The sequence below is a fragment of the Setaria italica genome, chromosome II (genome assembly GCF_000263155.2).
Source record: "Setaria italica strain Yugu1 chromosome II, Setaria_italica_v2.0, whole genome shotgun sequence".
Lineage (NCBI taxonomy): Eukaryota > Viridiplantae > Streptophyta > Magnoliopsida > Poales > Poaceae > Setaria > Setaria italica.
This window is the reverse complement of record NC_028451.1, coordinates 42,521,779-42,540,701: the sequence shown is the minus strand read 5'-3', so window position 1 is coordinate 42,540,701 and position 18,923 is coordinate 42,521,779. Positions and strand designations below refer to the sequence as shown.

Here is an 18,923-nt window from a genome sequence, read left to right as displayed (position 1 = left end):
GTGTCGCCCACATCATGAACGATGAGACCGCTCGTAGGTACCTTCAGTCAATCAAGAGGCTTATGACCCTTTGCGAGCCGCGTTATCTCACACTACCCTGAAAATTGCGGAGATGAGCAGCCAGGCCAAATGGAAGTGACCTGCATGAACTTTTATAAGAGCAGAATGGTTAGGGTAAAGCCTCCAAGGAATGGCTCTGCTTGATACCAACAATATAAAAAAGGGATGCTTTATTACATTAGATTGGATCATAAATAGAGTTTGGGATCTTTATGTAATATCAAGCCTCTGTTTTCCCTGCTTCCTTTTTGTGACAGACACTAGCAAAGTATTGTCTTCATAAATTAGAGCCTCCATAAATTAGAGCCTCTTTGGTCGGGCTCTGGGTGCTCCGGCTCCAATATGTACCATCCCGAGAGCCAGAGCCGATAGGAGGGAGATGAGAGAGAAAACAGCCTGCGTGAGCAATAATAGCGCTACAATGCTCATGTCAGGTGGAGTCAGAACCCCACCAAAGAAGGTCGGAGAACACTTTATTGAACTGCTTGAGCAAGCAGCCACTTGTCCTTCCTGCAGAGAGCGCAAAAAACTTGCCTATTGATTATAGCAAAATGCTTCCTACCTCGTTAAGGAGAGATGTGGCTCAAGAACCTCCGAGCACGTGTGACAACTTCGTTAATTTCAAAATTTGCCGGTTCAATCTCTTAAAATAAGATGTTTATAAGGTGAGTATATGTTTTGCAAAAAAAAGTTAATAGTTAATAGAGTATTGGTACCGTCAAGTATTGACGTTGTATCTCTGTTAATGTCTTTATATGTAAGCGAGTTTGATATGGTATAAACAAAATGTGGACATTAAACGGTGGTGTGGATAAAATTATTGCTTAATACTTCCTCCGTTCCAAATTGTAGGTCGTTTTGGTTTTTCTAGGTTCATAAATATTATTACGCACCTAGACATACACTATATTTAGGTACACACAAAAATTCATAAACCTAGAAAAGTTAAAATTACCTGCAATTTGAAAAAATGATAAGAAGGCCTGCACGTCCACGTGATCGGGGGCTCGGGGCTGCTGGAAACAAACCCGCCGCTAACACAATTACGTTCACCCGGCGGATCGGAATCATGACAGCGGGCAAGGGCGACGTCGAAGGCGGCTGCCCCGGAGGCGGCGGGGCGGATCGCATCAGCGGCCTCCCCGACCACCTCCTCCACAGCATCCTGTTACTCGTCCCGGGCGGCACCGCCGCTGGCGCCGCGTCTGGGCCGGCCTCCCCGAACTCGCCCTCCGCTACCGACTCAAAACGGCCCTGTACGAGGGATCGCACGAGCGCATCGACGCCGCCCTGGCCGCGTACTCCGCGCCGACCCTCCGCCGCCTGGAGATCACCATGCCCTACGGGTCGTCCGACCTCACCTCGGACTGCGTCTCCTCGTGGCTACGGTTCGCCGCGCGGCGCCTCGCCGGCGACCTCCTGCTCTCGCTGCCGCACCGCGTGCCGGACGGCGACCGGGAGGAGCTCGTGGTTCCCCCGTGCGAGCGGGTCACGGCCATGCACATCGAATACGTGCGCCGCACGCTGCGGTTCCCTGCAAGTCATCAGGGTACCCCTGCAGTCGGCTGGAGGATCGCAAGACAAACCTCATTGATCGTATTGCATTCACTTGAAGAGGTAGAAGTAAAGGGTGGTGGAGATGAAGCAGACCACAAAGCTGAACTCGTGAGAATGTTGTGCAAATGCCATGCGACATTCAATAAGGTCTCCATTTCTGTGCGAGGAGGTGCTCATACACGCAGGAAGATCCGTAGCATTGTTCCTCCAAATGACATGTACGAAATCACCGTGCGGGGGTGAGTCGCACTAGGGGCATCGACCAAGGCGTGGTGTTCATAGTTGTTTGCAGCTCCGCTAGCTTAGGAAGCAGCGGGTACCCGTAAGGCTACAACTTGTCATGCATGCCAACCATGGTGACTCCCGTAGGCCATGGCGCATTACCGATGCTCAGCTTGATGTGCTGCTCCACCGCTGCTAAATAGTCACGCTTCATGCAGCATTCAACGATGACGAGCAATGCTTCACGGATGTCATCAGGGAGAACCTGAACACATTAAAACAACAGTTAATTCCAGAATGTCCAAGCAATGTACGTAAGGTCATCATAACAGTAGCAGTATCATTATACTAAAATACATGAACAATATTCAGATGTTAGCAGAATTTAGCACGACCATAGTGTTGTCAAGAGAAGCTGAAACAACTTATGAAAACTATGCTGCAGGTCCAACTCGAGAATCTAAAACTGACAGCAATGCTGCAATAAGCTTCGTTTCAGTTTCCAAACCGACCAGTTGAATTTATCAGTTAGCTTTGCACATCCGCTTCAGTTTGAAATGCAATCAACCTGACGACACAATTTAAGCGAGCCACTGGTGGAAAACCCCAAGAACCCTCACCTTCTTCCTGCAGATCTCGAACAGGGGTTAGAGATATCTTGCGCACTGATTGAATCCTGTAACCGTCGCCTTCCCCTTTGCCGTCTGCTTCTCCAGCTCCGGCATGCGATCCACCTCCTGTTTCCACTCGTTGAGCAGCCTCTTGAAGAACACCCAGATCCGGTCCTCCTTGCAAAGCTCCTCGAAGCCGTCGAGTAGATCCATTGTCGCGCCGGCTTGGCTTTCTCGAAAAGAGGCGGTGGTTCGTGCGGCGCGGCTAGCCGGCTACGGAAGCGACCCCGTGTCCGGCCGTCTGTATTTGAAGCCGCCATGGGAGTCGTGAAGAGCTCGACGGGTTTGAGGATCTGACTTCGACTCCTTCAAAACTACAGCCCACCAGGCAGGCATACGACGACAGTTGGGCCAGGATTAGGTCCACGAAACGTTTTACTGGGCTGTGCGGTGGTCACGCTGAACTGGGTTGGGCCTCTGGGCTAGTATCATTTTAATCCCACATTTCAACGCCAGCCCAAATCGCTCCTCTTCCTTTTGACTCTCCACGTCTCCGCTTCTGCCACCCTCTCCCTCTTCCATTCTTCTCCCCGTTTCGGGGAGGCGCCACGAGAAAAGAGGGAGAAAACAAGAGGGAAGCGGAACAAATCGATTGCCCGTCCCGCTGCCTCCAGATCGCGCGCCAAATTCCTTGTTTTGCCGCGGATTTGGTGCTGCATTCTTATTTTTATTTTGTCAGGGGGCATTGGCGCAGTTTCCAGGCTTGGATTTTCCCACTTTTTTTGCTTTTTTTTTCCGCCCCCCAAGTTCTTCGTTTAGATTTCTTGGTGGGTTGGGGAATCCCAGATAAGGGAAACTGCTTCTGTTGGACTTTCTCCGGCTGCGTCCGCCGATTTCAGCTGCATTCTGGGGACTGGGGGGCATTGCGGCTTTGCATGCCGATGTTTGCCGTGGCGCCCCCTAATTTTATTTCCCCCAGCTTCAGTGATTCTTTCTGAGCTTCCTCGCCTTTGTTTCTCCTTGCCTGTAATCCTTGGAGGAGGCGCCATTCTGGAAATCATTACCTTGGTAAAATCGATGGGTTTGGTCGAGCAATCGGTTCTACGGTGCTGAGGAATCGTTCTCTATCCCGAGACTGTTTTTTTTTACGGAGAAAACGAATTCCTGGTGCATTTCCCATGGCAATTGCAATTGACATGGTTGCATTGGTGTAGAAGGAGGCAGCAACGATGAGGTGCTGCAGGAGGGAATGGCTCCTATCCTTGTGCCTCATCTCTATTCAGCTCCTCGCGCCACCGGTATTCGAGGGATTACTCGTTGGCGCACAGGGCTTGTCGCCGCCGGCCTTGACACCACCCCTTGTCAAACAAGTAGATGAAATGGTAAGTATATTTCGGGTTATTTTGCTGCACTTTTCTAGGTTTATGACAACAGCGCCAAGAAATGTTGACGGTAGCACATAGTTAGAAATCTAGCATAAAGTATTTCTGCTCTTTGATAGGAATGCAGAGGGTGTAGAGGCTGCTCAATGGAACCTAGATTTTCTTGATCTGGGACATGCATAGCATCTGAAAGTTTGATAGGGATTTTTAAAACTGTCCATGATTGTATTGCTTTCTTATTTGATATTTTTCATGGAACACCTGCATCGCATTGACTACACTTGTCAGGAAGCTGAACTTTTGACCCAAAAAAAAAATCAGTGTTTATTTATTGCTGTGATGTGCTGATAGTGCGCACCACTGTACTGCTTGAGCAGAATATGACACTTCCAGTGTTTTCATTTGCTAATGTTATCATGATTTTGTAACTGTTGTTTCTTAGAAAAACTGTGATTTTTGTTAGTTTTTGTAGTGATGTTTGATTCACCTAGTAATGTTTTCCAACAGGGCAAACTTTCCACCAAAAACTTAAAGGTATAAATATTTGTTAGTTTCTTACTGCTGATACTTAGGAAATTCATGCTACCTCTGTGGATTTGGCTGCATGCCTGTTGTATCATCAGATCTTGTATTGGTTAATTCGCATACACTCACACGATTGGCATATTTCACATACAGGTGGAACATGTATGGCTCACATGTGGCCTAGACAGGGGATCTCTTGAAGACGTTAGAAAACATTTCAATTACAACCATGTATTTGACATTCTCCGTATGGTCTCTGGAAAAGATACCAAGGACAACTCTGAAGACAACAGCAAAGCATTGTCTCCAGAAATTAAGAACACTTTGCTGAACTGCTTAAGCAAGCAGCCACTTGTCATTGCTGCACAGGAGAGCGCAAAAAACTTGCCTATTGATTATATCAAAATGCTTCTTGCCTCACTAAGAAGAGATGTGGCTCAGGGACCTCCAGGTGCAGCGGCAACTCCTGCACCACCAGAAGCTGTGAAAACAACTCCATCACCTTCTCTAGGGGAACCTTCCTCACCAATACCAGACCAAAAACAAGATCCTTCATCGGAAACATCACCTAAAGAAAAGACAGTGCCTCCAACAAAAATTTCAGTGGCCAAAAAGGAGGACAGTAGTGGCATGCCAACCACAGCTATCGTTGGTCTGACTGTGTCTGCTATAGCGTTGCTAGCTCTTCTCTGCTTATGCTGCTGTATGTACCGTGCAAACAAGGCCTTTTCATCCAATGTAAGGGATGATAAACCGCTTCTGGGTCTGAACCACAGTGATTCATCTGGTATGAAATACACCCATTCAACATTCGCCAATGTAATGTAACAGTGTCTTCTAGCGCTGATTTCCATGCTTTATTTTGTAGCTGCTTCTCATAAGTTTTCGGAAGGAAATCCAATTGATATCAACAAGCTGGGAGCACTGCCAATGAAGTCAGAGGCTGTCCAAAATGGCAATGTCAAACTAAGCTCATCTGAAGTCCCTAACACCGATGTTCACCCAGCAGTCTACAGCAGTTTGACTGAGACAATGGCTTCTTCTACTGGTTCTGCCCCAGTATCGAAGCCATCACCTCCACCAGTTATGCCACCTGCAGCCTCTACACCTCCAAAGGCTCCTTCATCAACTCCTCAAGCACCTGCACCACCTTCAAAACCTGCTCCAGTTCTTCATGCAGAATCCTCACCGCTACCTTCTCCAAACAATGCACCTCCACCAAAAAATGCACCTCCGCCAAACACTGCACCTCCGCCGAGCGCTGCACCTCCACCAAAAGCTGCACCTCCACCGCCACTGCCAAAATCTACTGGCCCAGCTGGCCCACCACCTCCAGCAATGCCTAGTTCGTCAAAAACACGTCCACCGCCACCCATGAAGAAGTCAGGCAAGGTGGATGATGGTGCAGATTTTCATGAAGCTAAAACAAAACTCAAGCCCTTCTTTTGGGATAAAGTAACAGCAAATGCTAATCAATCCATGGTGTGGGATCACATAAAATCTGGATCATTCCAGTAAGTGTCTTGATGCCTTTACAGCTATTTACCTCAGCTTACTCACTGTTACAAGATCACACCAGTTAGCTAGCTCACTGTTGCAAGATCACACCAGTTACCTATAATGGTCTGCAGGTTCAATGAGGATATGATTGAAACCCTTTTTGGTTATAACTCTGCGGACAAAACAGGCAGCGATGGCAAAAAAGATTTATCATCAAAGGTTGGTCCTCAGTTTGTGAGGATACTTGACCCTAAAAAGGCACAGAATCTGGCAATATCGTTGAGGGCTCTGAGTGTCTCACCTGTGGAAGTATGTAGTGCAGTTAAGGAAGGTAAAATTGATTCTACCACTACTGATCTTTTACGTGCATAGGTCTTCCTTTCTGCAATGTTTCTTCTATTTACTGTTATTAGTGCAGTCTTGTAATTGTGTATTTATCCTACAGTTGTTGTTTTTTTTGAAAAAAAGTAACATGACTCATTTATGCTGCAATGCTATGGAAAGTTATATTCATGTTTAAATTTCTCCAGCTTCTGGTCGACCTCACTTGTAATAATGGATATAATATACATTGTTATATGACAATTGACAAGGCCTTCAAAACCTGAAGATAAAGATTAGAGACTAATATTTTTTTCTGAGCTAAGTTGTTAACACCTTTTCCACATATATCAAACATTAATCTTTTCATATAGAACCATTTTGATTACTCTGAGGTATACTGCTTCCTGTCATCTTATTTTGATTCATCCACTATCCTTGCTAATTTGTAGGGAATGAACTTCCATCAGACTTGATAGACACCCTACTAAAGTGGATCCCAAGTAACGATGAGGAGCTTAGGCTTCGACTATACACTGGGGAACTCACTCAACTTGGTCCTGCGGAGCAATTCCTAAAAGCAATTATTGACATTCCATATGTTTTCCAACGCCTGGATGCATTACTTTTCATGTCCAATCTTCCAGAGGAAGCTTCAAATGTGAAGCAATCTTTTGCTACTTTAGAGGTAATAACCTCTAAACTTCTAGGTTTTATATCTGACCTTTTTTATCATTATCTGTGCACTGCTGTAGCATTGGATCTTGAATTTTCCTTAGTTAACATGCACAACTTGCACAAGCCCCTGAAAATTTCTTCCCTTTATATTGATCATTATTCATAACGTTTCTTTCTCGTTACTTCCTGATCAGGTAGCTTGCCAAGAGCTTACAAAGAGCCGCCTTTTTTTGAAGCTACTGGAAGCGGTCCTTAAGACAGGAAATCGGATGAATGTTGGCACTTTCCGTGGAGGAGCTCAGGCTTTTAAACTTGACACGCTCCTTAAGCTTTCTGATGTCAAAGGAACTGATGGGAAGACAACACTGTTGCATTTTGTTGTTCAAGAAATCATTCGTTCTGAAGGGGTTCGTGCTACACGGGCTGCAAAAGAGCAGAGCACCAGTGTATCAAGTATGGACACCAATGATGTTACTGATGGCAATGATCAGCAAACTGAAGATGATTACAAACAACTTGGACTGAAAGTGGTGTCCAATTTAGGTGATGAACTCCAAAATGTCAGGAAGGCAGCAATCCTAGATGCAGATCAATTGGCTATGTCGGTAGCAAGCCTTGGCCACAAGCTTGTCAAAACCAAAGAATTCCTGAACACGGGCATGAAAAGTTTGGATGAAGACAGCGGGTTTCACCACAAGCTTAAGCATTTCACTGAGCAGTCTCAGACTGATGTTACTTTCTTGCTAGAGGAAGAGAAGAAAATACGGTCAATGGTCCGAAGCACAGTTGATTATTTTCACGGGAGTACAGGGAAGGACGAAGGCCTACGGTTATTTGTGGTAGTGCGAGATTTCCTCACAATGCTGGACAAGGTATGCAAAGAGGTGAAAGAAGCATCAAAAGTAGCGCCAAAGAAAACGAAGACCCATCAGCCATCCCAAACATCCCAATCATCTTTCAATGATCCAAGGCGCAACCTATTCCCTGCAATTCAAGACCGGAGGGCAGACAGCTCAAGCTCAAGTTCTGATGAGGACGACTAGCTGTATATCAAATCAAGGAACCCATCGTTTTCCCCTTCGAAGTGTGCTGCATTGACCCTTCCAAACAATAGTCAGTGATACGAGACATGAAAATCGATGGGGGGTACGATAACATGGACGCTGTTTTGTCCATTCACTGTACCAACAGAATCAAATTGCTAAACGGCCTAAACCTGGCATGCTGTACACTTGTGCTGTTGGGAAGAATTGGCAAGTAATGGGACCCGGCTTGGCCTTCCGAGGTGGTTGTTTGGCACTCTCCTATGGAGGAAAAAAGATGTTCATGGTCGGAGGCAGTGTCCATCCAAAAGATGCAACCAAAGGCACATTGGGCGATTCAAAGGAAGAAAACTGACCTAGTTTAGGGCATAACATGTACGATGAGGTAGGCTGACTCTGATACTGTTCTTTTGCTCATTATACACATGTACCAAACACACAGAAATGCATTGCAGAGACTTGTGAATCTGATGCTTTTGTTTGCAATTTCACAACATATTCGCAAACAGACCAAAACAAAGGACAGTTAGTACAAGTTTGTCCATTACTCATGCTCTTGCTACAGCTGAATGGCCCTCAGATACCTCATCAAACCAAGAATTGTGATAATTCTTCAAATTTCTTGTTCCCTGTCTCTGTAAACTCGATGTTTTTTATGTATTTTAAGGGAGAGATAGTGGGGTGAACTTGAGCATTCAGGCTAGCTGTGTTCTGTTAACTGTCGGCTGCCGCAGTGCTGGCTTGCCGCTTGCCGCCGCTGCTCAACTGCCATTTTTCATGAAAATCCTGTACCAGCCGGAGCCTTTCCAGCTTTCCCGCATGGCACTGTTTCAAATTCTGGGGGAAAGTGAAATCCAATTTCAGAACTGCCCGCCAAAACCTTCATTTCGCATCCCAAAACCTTGCACTTGATCCAATGACAGCAAGTACACATTTGACCATCACGAGGATGTCAGAATGCAATAATTTAGCAGATCTTGTTCAAAACGCAGCTCTCATTCTCAAGCATTTTAACCTCCACATTTCAAGTAAGAACTGCTTTGCTGTGCATTTCAGAAATTCATGTCTAAAATTGGCATCCCATATCAGATGGCTCATTCAGAATCTAAGTGGATTAACCGCACAGCACTGCAACAATTCAAATCGACTGTCCAGAAGTTCAAATCCATTCTGACTCAAACTAAGATAAGAACACCAGATGTGATTAATAAGTCATCAGAAAGATGCACCTTTTATAGAGACATAGCAACAAATAGAGAGAACTAATCCTTAGCGAACACGAGTAAACTAGCTTTAGCATCGGTACAGGCACACACAACCTCCCTACTAGAAGGCAAAACCTAGGCGAGTCTAGAACGCACTACTACACAAGCACAAGTGATACATCATCCACAAGAAACGGCCACCCCCACCGGAAGCACGGTAGTCAGGGATCTAGTCCTCGTCGCCGGCCGCGGCCTTGGCGCTGCCTCCGCCAGCCTTCTTGGGGAGCAGCAGGTTGTGGATGTTGGGCATGACGCCACCGCTGGCGATGGTCACCGTGCCCAGCAGGCGGGAGAGCTCCTCGTCGTTGCGGACGGCCAGCTGGATGTGGCGCGGCACGATACGGGTCTTCTTGTTGTCCCTCGCGGCGTTCCCGGCCAGCTCAAGAACCTGCGCGAAACAGGAGGGGGATATTCACATGATTAGTCAGAATTCTCCCTAATTCGACTGAAATTAGCAAATCGAACAACACCCGCCGCTCAAATTCGAATCATTTCCCAGAACCCCCAAGTATTCCAATCGAATTGCATAGAATTCGCCCGAATTTTGTTACCAACCCCAATTATCAAGAAATGGAAACCCCAGAACCCAATTTTCGTACTAGTAGCACTATTCAAAACCAAATCGAAGACTCCAACAGCAAAATTCCAAGTCGCCTCTCTTACCTCAGCAGCCAGATACTCGAGCACAGCGGCGAGGTAGACGGGTGCGCCGGCGCCGACCCTCTCGGCGTACTTGCCGGCCTTGAGGAACCTGGCGATCCTGCCGACGGGAAACTGGAGCCCGGCCTTGGAGCTCCGGGACATGGACTTCTTGGCGGCGCCAGAGCCGATCGCCTTCCCTCTCCCGGCCATGGCTAGCTGCTAGGGTTGCGAAGAAGAATCCGGCAGCGAGAGGCAGCGACGGGAAGGCGGAGAAGACGGGAGAAAGCGAAGCGCTGTGGGAGGGGCAGAGGACAGGTGCGCAAGGTAGGGAAGCGGTGGGTGGGCGGGTTATATAGCTATATAGGGGAGGCGGACCAATGGGGGGAGAGGACGCGGATCACTGACGTGGCGGGGTGGGGGTTGCGATGCGGGGTCGATCCTGGCCGTCGGATAGGGAGGGGAGAGGGTGCCGTGCGGGAGGGGGTTGGTTTTTGGTTTGCCGCCACAGGGTTTCGTCCGGATCGCGGGTCCCACGTGGAACCACCGATCGTGGGCCGTGGGATCTTTTCTTGCTCGTTAATTTCGGCCCGCTGGGTCCGCGTAAAGGTGTGGTTTAGTTGCGGCCTCTCACACACAAACAGATTGTACTACTATCTTATTTTCCTTTTTCGATATGATTAAGAAATAAAAAAGTTAAAAATTCTGTGGTTACATTTGGCTCGTTACGTACTACTCCCTCTGTTCCAAAATATAGCTATGTTTAGACTTTTTCAAAGTCAAATAGGCACTAATAACATAAAAATGATGTTAGTCTATCCTAATATGTAATCTTTTCTATTCAAAATAAAATACTTTTAGAGATATTGTTGGTCAAAGTTAAAGAAGTTTAACTTTGAAAAAACCTAAACGTAGTTATATTCTGAGATGGACGAGGTAGTTATGGTCCCTCCGTTCCTACTTCACATAATATTTTGATCAAACTAGATTCGTCTTAAACAAGTATTCCGTTAATGTATAACTTAATGATTCGTCTTAAATGGTCCCTCCGTAAATGTATTGCCATTTGTATGACTCGTTTCATTTTGTAAACATATGTTGCTTTAGAGATTGACATGGTGTCCAACGTGTAAAATTGAATATAAGTTTCTATATGAAGGTGATACTGAAAAAATGTAAATTCATTATGCTGTGAATATTTTTTTTCACAATTTGAAGCGATATTATTTCCATACGATCAGTTTAAATACCTTTACTTAAATTGACTGTCAAAGTTAGAGAATTTGGCAACTACAAAATGGAGGTGATGCTACTCAAAATGTCATGCTGAGACTGTCTCTGTGTTCTCCAAATGGAGCAGTGCACTTCAATATTTAGGCCTTGCCCAACTTTGGGGTGTCAAAAATACTGTAGCAACACTGTAGCGTTTCGTTTGTATTTATGAATTATTCTCCAAATATTGACTAATTAGGCTCAAATGATTCGTCTCTCAAAGTACAACAAAAATGTGCAATTAGTTTTTGATTTTGTTTACATTCAGTACTCTGTACCGCAAGTTTGATGTGATGAGGAATCTTCTTTTTGCATAGTGCTAAAGTTATGCAAAGTTAGGATTTTGGAGTAAACTGAACATTACCGAAGACGTCAACCTTTCAAGACAGGACTATGCTAGCAAACACTGAACAATAAAAAGTTTGCCACTGCAGCTTTACTGACACGGTGAACAATTACAAATTGCCCAAGCCTGCACGGCAATGACCACTGCTACGAGTACGGTGCTACTACTGTGAAACGAAAGCGCAACTGCCGATCGTCAATGCCTGACCTCACCCAAAGTCCCAAACTCATCTTCCTGGTATTAGAGTGTTCTTCCGCAACTAGCTAGATGGCCACTTTCTTACAACACCAATCGACTTCCAGACCAAAGTTCGTTCTAATCATCGAGCAAACTGCAACCACAATTAATTCGAGTTTTGTTGTCTAGCAAAAGAAAGGCCACGCCGCTTCACATTTGCAGGATTCAGTTAACGTATCCCGTCAAATCAATTTCAGCACGTATACAACAAGATAGCAAGTGCGATTGACAACAGGAATGTAAACATCAAACGTGCTCAAAAGTTTCAACTTCTTCCCATTTCTTCTTCAACGATTAAAACATCATTATCTGGCTTACATCCCTGAGTTTCACAACCCAAAAACTTAGCCGTATTCACATCCCATTCAAAGAACCTAACAAACCAACCCAAGAACCTATCGAAATCATCGCCTACTTCCCCTGCCAACCACATCGAGGCCTCCCCAGGTATCACCAAGACACCAAACTGCTACTCCTACGAAATCAGCAACCATAGGCGGTCGGATCCCGGCTGGGAGCAGGCCGACTCAGTTGTCGTCGTCGTCGTGGCTGGAGGCCTTGGACGAGCCGGCCTTCTTGGGGAGCAAGTGCTGGTGGATGTTGGGCATCACACCACCGCTCGCGATGGTGGCACCGCCGAGTAGCTTCGTCAGCTCCTCGTCGTTACGGACCGCCAGCTGGATGTGGCGAGGCACGATTCGGGTCTTCTTGTTGTCGCGAGCAGCGTTCCCTGCAAGCTCCAGGACCTGGTGGATTGGAGGAAAACAAACAGCGAGGTCAGCAAGATCTTGACTTCCAAGTTAGGGAAGTTTTAGAGCAAACATTATTGAATACCACAAATCGTTCATTATTGAATGCTAGGAGTTTCCGTTCGAGTAATTCATCGAGGTTAGAAATTTACCCAGCATTTTAAAATTCCAGGGCGACTAATCCAAAAGGCGGCTCTTTTCAGATCTAGGAACAGCCGTACTGGTACATCTAGAAGAACGCGAAAACTAGATCGAGGAAAGAAAAGCGCAATCAGAGGAGAAAAGGGGCGGGGCACGAACCTCAGCGGCGAGGTACTCGAGGACGGCGGCGAGGTAGACGGGGGCGCCGGCGCCGACCCTCTCGGCGTACTTGCCGGCCTTGAGGAACCTGGCGATCCTGCCGACGGGGAACTGGAGCCCGGCCTTGGAGCTCCTGGACGTCGCCTTCTTCGCCGCGCCCGCGCCGATCGCCTTGCCACGGCCCGCCATCTCACCACCCGACGACGACGACGACGACGAAACGGCTTCGCGATGCAGGGGCGAGGGGAAACGGATGCGGGAGGCTTGGGTGCGAGTCGCGAGACGGGTAGATGAGGGAGAGGACGGGCGCGGGGGGAAGGATATATAGGGGCGAGGGGACGGGGCGGCAGCCAATGGGAGGCGATCACGCGGATCGTGGTGCGCGAGCCGTCGGATGCGTCCGAGCGGACGGCGGATGCGCGCGGTGGGCGGGGTCCGCGATCCGGAAGCGGCGGGAGGCGGTGGAGGAGGGGAGGGCGGGGCGCGCGAGGGTTTTCGTTTGGGCGGTTTCGCGTCGGGGAACGCGCGCCAAGCGGAATTCCCCGGATCGGTGACGTGTCAACCGTGCGGGACCGCTGCTCAGTGTCTAGCGGCTTGACACCCGTGATCCACCGTCCGTTTCGTCCGAAACGGCTTTGCCTCGTCCCTCCTCGTCGATTTTAAAGCCACGCACAAAAGCATTCGACTTTTCTTGATCTACCAATTTGAGTTTTTTCAGCTCTTATATGTTATTTAGAGCCACTCCAAGAGTACCTGCAAAAATTCTTCCCTAAAACTATGTATTGGGAGTTCTACTAAAAAATTTCCCCAAAAACATATCAATCCACAGCAGATCGCTAATAAATTTCCCCCAATATTTCAAAACAGGCCACATCATCGTATTGGGCCCATCAGAAGAGACGCGCGGGCGTGTGGGAATCAAGATTGTGGGAGAAACACCATCGCTAAAATATACGCGGTGGCAGGCTGTTTTTTAGCGTCGCTAAAAAATTGGGGAAGGTTTGGGTGGACTGTTAGAGTTCGTTTTTCCTCTTTTTCTCCCTAAAAAAGATATTGGGGTTAAGATTAACAGCCTTTTGGAGTTGCTCTTAGTATGAAGAAAAACCCATTTTTTAGGAAGAGAGCTTTCATTAACTAGACATGTTCGACTAGACTTGCAACACACGTAGGTGCACATCCTAACCAAACTACAGAATGGCATGTTGGGCTAGCAAGTGCTTAAGGTCATTAGCTTCTTGCACCACAAAGCTAACCTTCGATCTATCCTCTCCACTCCTCAAAGCTTGGTTTATTTGGGCACAATCCATCTCCAAAATCACCGAGCCTAGAGCCCACTCGGCTGCTAATCGGATTCCTTCAACACAAGTTCTAACCTCAGCTTCAACCGCGCTTTGCACAGTGGAAGAGAGCTCTCCATGTCGTAAAGATTATCTCTCCCTTGTGATTTCGCGCTATAACGCCCACCCCTGTCTCACCTGTTTGGGGCACAAAGGCCGTCAACATTCACCTTAACCCAATCTCTTGGAGGAGGACTCCACGTGAATATCGATAAGAAAAAACCAACTAGCATGATGAATCCAAAGCGTTTTCGGTTTTCACCACTTCAGTTTAAATAAGTACTATACATACAGGTAGAAACATATAAACAACTTTAGCTTTGAGGGTTGAAATGATGATGGTTGTTAATTCTTGCTTTTGAATCTAGTGTTCATAAATGGTCGGCTGAAAGTTTTGCAAAAACCAAAATCAATCACAAACAAATTTAACAAGCATAGATGTTAGATCAGATTAGCCTTGCTTCAACAAAAGTAGAAGGAATTATTAGACCCTTGACATTTGTTTGCAGCTGAGTTCTCTATGATTATGTATCCTCTAAGGCCCCTTGGCACTTCGTTCAAATATTTCAAAACACTAGGGATGGTTCTTTTTTCTCATCAATATTTCTTAGCTCCAGCATCTCCATCACTCTCGCTTTGCCAATAAGTTAAATCATTGCCATTCCTTTATACGAATTTACTTGTTAATAGACTTTGAGATGTTATTTCAAATGTGATGCAATTCATTGAACTTGATTGTAGCCTAAATGGATGGGTGATTCTTTCCAAAGCCAAACCTATGCAACTAGAGTTGAGTTTACGCGCAGGTAGTGACTTCTTCTAATAAGTAGCTCATCAACGCATGGCTTGAGTGCAACAAAAGTCTTGCTAAAAGTGTACGTTCTTCTCCTATTCAATAATGTAGTTAACGTTAATAATAGTTCGTGGATATATGTTCTATTTACCTCTATTTTCGAAAGAAGTAGAAACTCTCACTCTAAGATGCGGGTCCCACCTAAATGCTATATTTTTCACCTCAGCCATTGTGAGCTAGGCAGTAACAAAGGACACCTTACTGCTAGTTTCAACCTTTACCATTGCCCTTGTCCTTATACGATGGCATCTTGTTTTGTGGAAAAGTTGTTGAAACAAAAGTATGTGTTTCTATCTGCATACAAATATAAAAGTATATTGCTCCCTATATTCAAATATGTATGGTGTTTTGTTTTTTGGTACAAGAACTAAGAACATTGCTAGAAATACTACACTATGGGCCTATTTGGTAGAGTTCCATCTGATTCTAATTCTCTATGGAAGTTGATTCTTTGAGAGAAGTGATTTTTTTTGCTGAAAGTGATTCTTTTTTATTCTCTAGCATAAACTCTTAAAATTAGGACGGATAAGCACTTCACAGAATCAGAAGAAGCTACTTTTTCAGCTCCCAGCCTCTTAGTTCATTTCAGAGCATAAAATCACTTCTCTCTGAAAAACTGTTTGGCAGAGCTCCTGCTAAACAGGGCCTAACTCTTCAGAAAAATACTTCTGTGCTAGGTACTGAGGTCTTCACACAAAAGAACGTGTGCATAATAAAAGCAAACCTCCTATTGATACATATAAGTGCGCACTCAAGATTAGGTTATCTCCGGCATTGCTTGGTGAAAAGCAAGAGAATTTTGTATGCATGCTAACAAGGATGGAGGTAACAACAGCAGGGGCCTTCCCTACTGTTTCATCAAAAAGAAAGGATGGAGGTAACAATAGATGTCAAGGGTATTATAGGGAAAACCATGCATCATTCTACTCGGAGCTAGGGAATGTGATGCATTCTTGATGCTATAAGCCTAAATCAACACAAATTTATGAACAGGGGGTAGAAGTTACCATGAAAATACTAAAAATAAGAGACTCCTAACCTCAAAAGAGGGTTCATCATGTACCCTAGAAGCTTTGGGGTTATCCATTCATATTCATGCAACTAGCTCCATATTTAGTTACGTCACTAAAGTCAACACCAAATTCAAACTCAGCGAACATTGCATAATGCCTAATAGCCATCTTAAAAGAAACCTTATCAAGATAGATAGTACCAACTTTTGTTGTTGGATTTTCACTATCAATAGCGGAACAAGGCTTACATACAACTCTACATTGTCATTCTTGGTGCCCTCATCTATAGGATTGTGCTCAGATCTTCAATTGTAACCTTACTAGGTTGGGGGCTCTTATGCATCGAAGACTCCATATAACCCTTCATTGTCATTCGTCAATAAGCATTTAGTCCTCAATCGTTGCCTATAAACACACCTCATTTCAAAAGTGAAATATATGTTATAGGCTGTACAATGTACAATCATTATACCACTTATCTTGTGCTGGTTCATTTCATTCAATGTTTTGAAATAAGCCGCTAATTGTATTATAAAACTTCAACAGATGGACATCACTTCTTCTTAGGCCCTGTTTGGAAGAGGGGGGCTAAAGTTTAGCACCCCCACTTTAGCTCATTTTAGCCCCCAAGCTTCCCAAACAGGTGGGCTAAATTTGGTGGGCTAAACTTTAGCCCCCCACTAATCATTTAGTCACTTGGGGGTAGCTAAAATGGACTAAATGGACTAAAAAGTGGTCCCTCTCTACCACTTTCCCCCCCTACCCCCCTCCTCTCTCTCTCCTCCCCCGTCTCTCTCTCCTCACTCCTTCGCCCGATCGCCGCCGCCGCCGCCGGCCCCGCCCGCACCCGCCGCCTCAGCGCCCGACCCCGCCCGGACCCGCCGCCTCCGCCCGAACGCCGCCGCCACCACCGGCCCCGCCCGCCCCCGTCGCCTCCGCGCTCGGCCCCGCCGCCTCCGCGCCCGCCCCCGCCGCCTCCACCCGAACGCCGCCACCGCCGCCGGCCCCGCCCGCCCCCGCCGCCTCCGCGCCGGACCCCGCTCGGCCCCGCCGCCTCCGACCGGCCACGCCCGCCCCCGCGACCTCCGCTCGCCCGCCGCCTCCGCGCCCGGCCCCGCCCGACCCCGCCGCCTCCGCGCCCGCCCCCGCCGCCTCCGCTCGCCCGCCCCCGCGGCCTCCGCGCCGGCCGCCGCCTCCTCCGGCCGGATCCGGAACGGCCACGCCGAGGAAGCGGTGGCTACCGTGCTTGCTCGATTGGAGCTGACAAGGAAGGAGTTGTGGAGGGGTAGAGGAGAGGAGATGAATGAGGGTAAAAAAGTCTTTTGGCAATCCAAAGTGCTAAAGTTTAGCCTCCTATCCACCCACCCCACAGTGCTAAAATTTAGCACTCTATTTGAGAGGGCTAAATTTTAGCCCAGGGCTAAACTTTAGCCCCTTCCTCCCAAACAGGCCCTTAGTAGCCCAAGGTCCTATGCCATCCTATTCTCAGGACTCAGGCCTTGTTTGCGAGGACGGCCTCAAATTTAGCATTGGGCTAAACTTTAGCCTCAAGGGCTAAAGTTTAGCCCTTGGGGTGTTTGGGTAAGGGGCTAAAATTTAGCACTTATGTTGACAAAAGACCTATTTACCCATGTTGGAGGAGTGAGAGGGAGGAGAGAGAGAGGGGCAAGGGGAGGAATTTTGAAGGAGGGGGACCACTTTTAGCACTTTTAGTCCATTTTAGCACCTCTTGAGAGGCTAATGGATTATGGGGGGCTAAAATTTAACCCCTCCATTTTAGCCTAGGTGTTTGGGAGGAGGAGAGGCTAAAAGTGACTAAAATGGGGGTGCTAAAATTTAGTACCCTCCTCCCAAACACCCCCTCAAGGCCCCTTTAGAATTGAGAAAAATATAGGAATTTTAGAGGGGATTCAATTCCTTTGGGGGAAAAAATACCAATGATGCCATATGGAACAAAGGAACGCTATGGAATGGGCTATTCCAAAGTAATCTTGGAGGATGAGATCGAACCTCATCATCTTGTTTTCCTCTTTGTCATAGCATATTGTATTCCTATGTTTTTTCCGCGTTGCATCCAAAAGCTTCTGTCCGAACTTTTATACGTACCATATTTTTTGCAGGATTTCAAGTACCATGCCATCCCAATCTAATGTTTTTTTCAATTACTATACTATGTGAATCCTACGTTTTAAATGTGGCTTCATTGATTTCTTTCTTTGCATAATCTGGATCCACGGTGAATGGTCTGATGACCGAGAAGTTAGTCTCCATGAGGATATGGCCGAATGACTGAACTTTGGCACACATGTGCCAATTGAGGTGATCCACGATAAGACCCATTGGCGTTCAGTGTGGCCGAGGAGCTTGTTGTTTTTCCGTCATTCAGCGAGGCTCCCAAATATTGTGCACCACTCAAATGGATGGCACCGGCTCGGCTGAAGATCGACCGGCCAGCTGATTCATCCTCCCCAGATCAAGGTGAACCGACGACTCCTCCAATTCCACCAGTCATCGAGCTCTGTCGGACGACGGTGGCGATCCCGAACGGGAAAGGTTACTCTCATGAATGCCGTGTCAACTCGCCGGTTATAAGCCATTCTCGAGCTCCCTGATCGAGACTACTGAAACTAGCCGAACAGATTGCTAGGACAACTATTCAAGCATCGTGCGATCGAGTTCCTGCAAGATTCCATTGCGACACGGCAAGTCGGCGAGCCTGCCAGTTCGCGAACACGATGGCAAGATGTTCATACACTGCAAGAAGAGCTACCATCCATGCATGATCGTTCGAGAAACCAAGCAAAACTACAACCCGTCTCACGGCGGGGAGGAAGAGGAAGGTACTAGCCGAGCAATACAGGGGTATGTATCTTCCGTGCTAGCAACGAGAGGACGACGCTGCCATGGAAGCGTCAGCGTCAGCGGCTACGCGTGTGGCGGTGCGCGGCGTTCCTCCCGCGCCGCGGCGCTGGCGGAGGCGTAGTAGACGACGCAGAAGAGCGCGTGCACGAAG

The 18,923-nt window shown here is 47.0% G+C and overlaps 3 protein-coding genes and 1 pseudogene across 3 annotated transcripts; 1 reads left to right on the top strand and 3 right to left on the bottom strand.

Annotated features, from left to right (window-relative positions):
* Nucleotides 1-3,041: 3,041 nt before the first annotated feature.
* On the top strand, nt 3,042-8,681 carry LOC101766597 (formin-like protein 11). The gene is made up of 6 exons (XM_004959674.2): nt 3,042-3,832; nt 4,511-5,144; nt 5,226-5,871; nt 5,989-6,188; nt 6,631-6,866; nt 7,051-8,681. The coding sequence occupies exons 1-6, from the start codon at nt 3,680-3,682 to the stop codon at nt 7,897-7,899; spliced, it is 2,718 nt and encodes a 905-aa protein (XP_004959731.1). The 5' UTR covers nt 3,042-3,679; the 3' UTR covers nt 7,900-8,681.
* Nucleotides 8,682-9,080: 399 nt separating this feature from the next.
* LOC101755896 (probable histone H2A.2) lies at nt 9,081-10,133 on the bottom strand. The gene is made up of 2 exons (XM_004957885.4): nt 9,828-10,133; nt 9,081-9,552 (listed from the first exon to the last, which is right to left on the bottom strand). The coding sequence occupies exons 1-2, from the start codon at nt 10,014-10,016 to the stop codon at nt 9,334-9,336; spliced, it is 408 nt and encodes a 135-aa protein (XP_004957942.1). The 5' UTR covers nt 10,017-10,133; the 3' UTR covers nt 9,081-9,333.
* A 1,765-nt stretch (nt 10,134-11,898) lies between these two features.
* On the bottom strand, nt 11,899-12,996 carry LOC101755485 (probable histone H2A.1). Its single transcript, XM_004957884.2, has 2 exons — nt 12,708-12,996; nt 11,899-12,404 (listed from the first exon to the last, which is right to left on the bottom strand). Exons 1-2 carry the CDS (start codon nt 12,894-12,896, stop codon nt 12,186-12,188), a joined length of 408 nt encoding a protein of 135 aa, XP_004957941.1. The 5' UTR covers nt 12,897-12,996; the 3' UTR covers nt 11,899-12,185.
* A 5,577-nt stretch (nt 12,997-18,573) lies between these two features.
* Nucleotides 18,574-18,923, bottom strand: part of LOC101766187 — a 1,160-nt pseudogene continuing 810 nt past the window's right edge.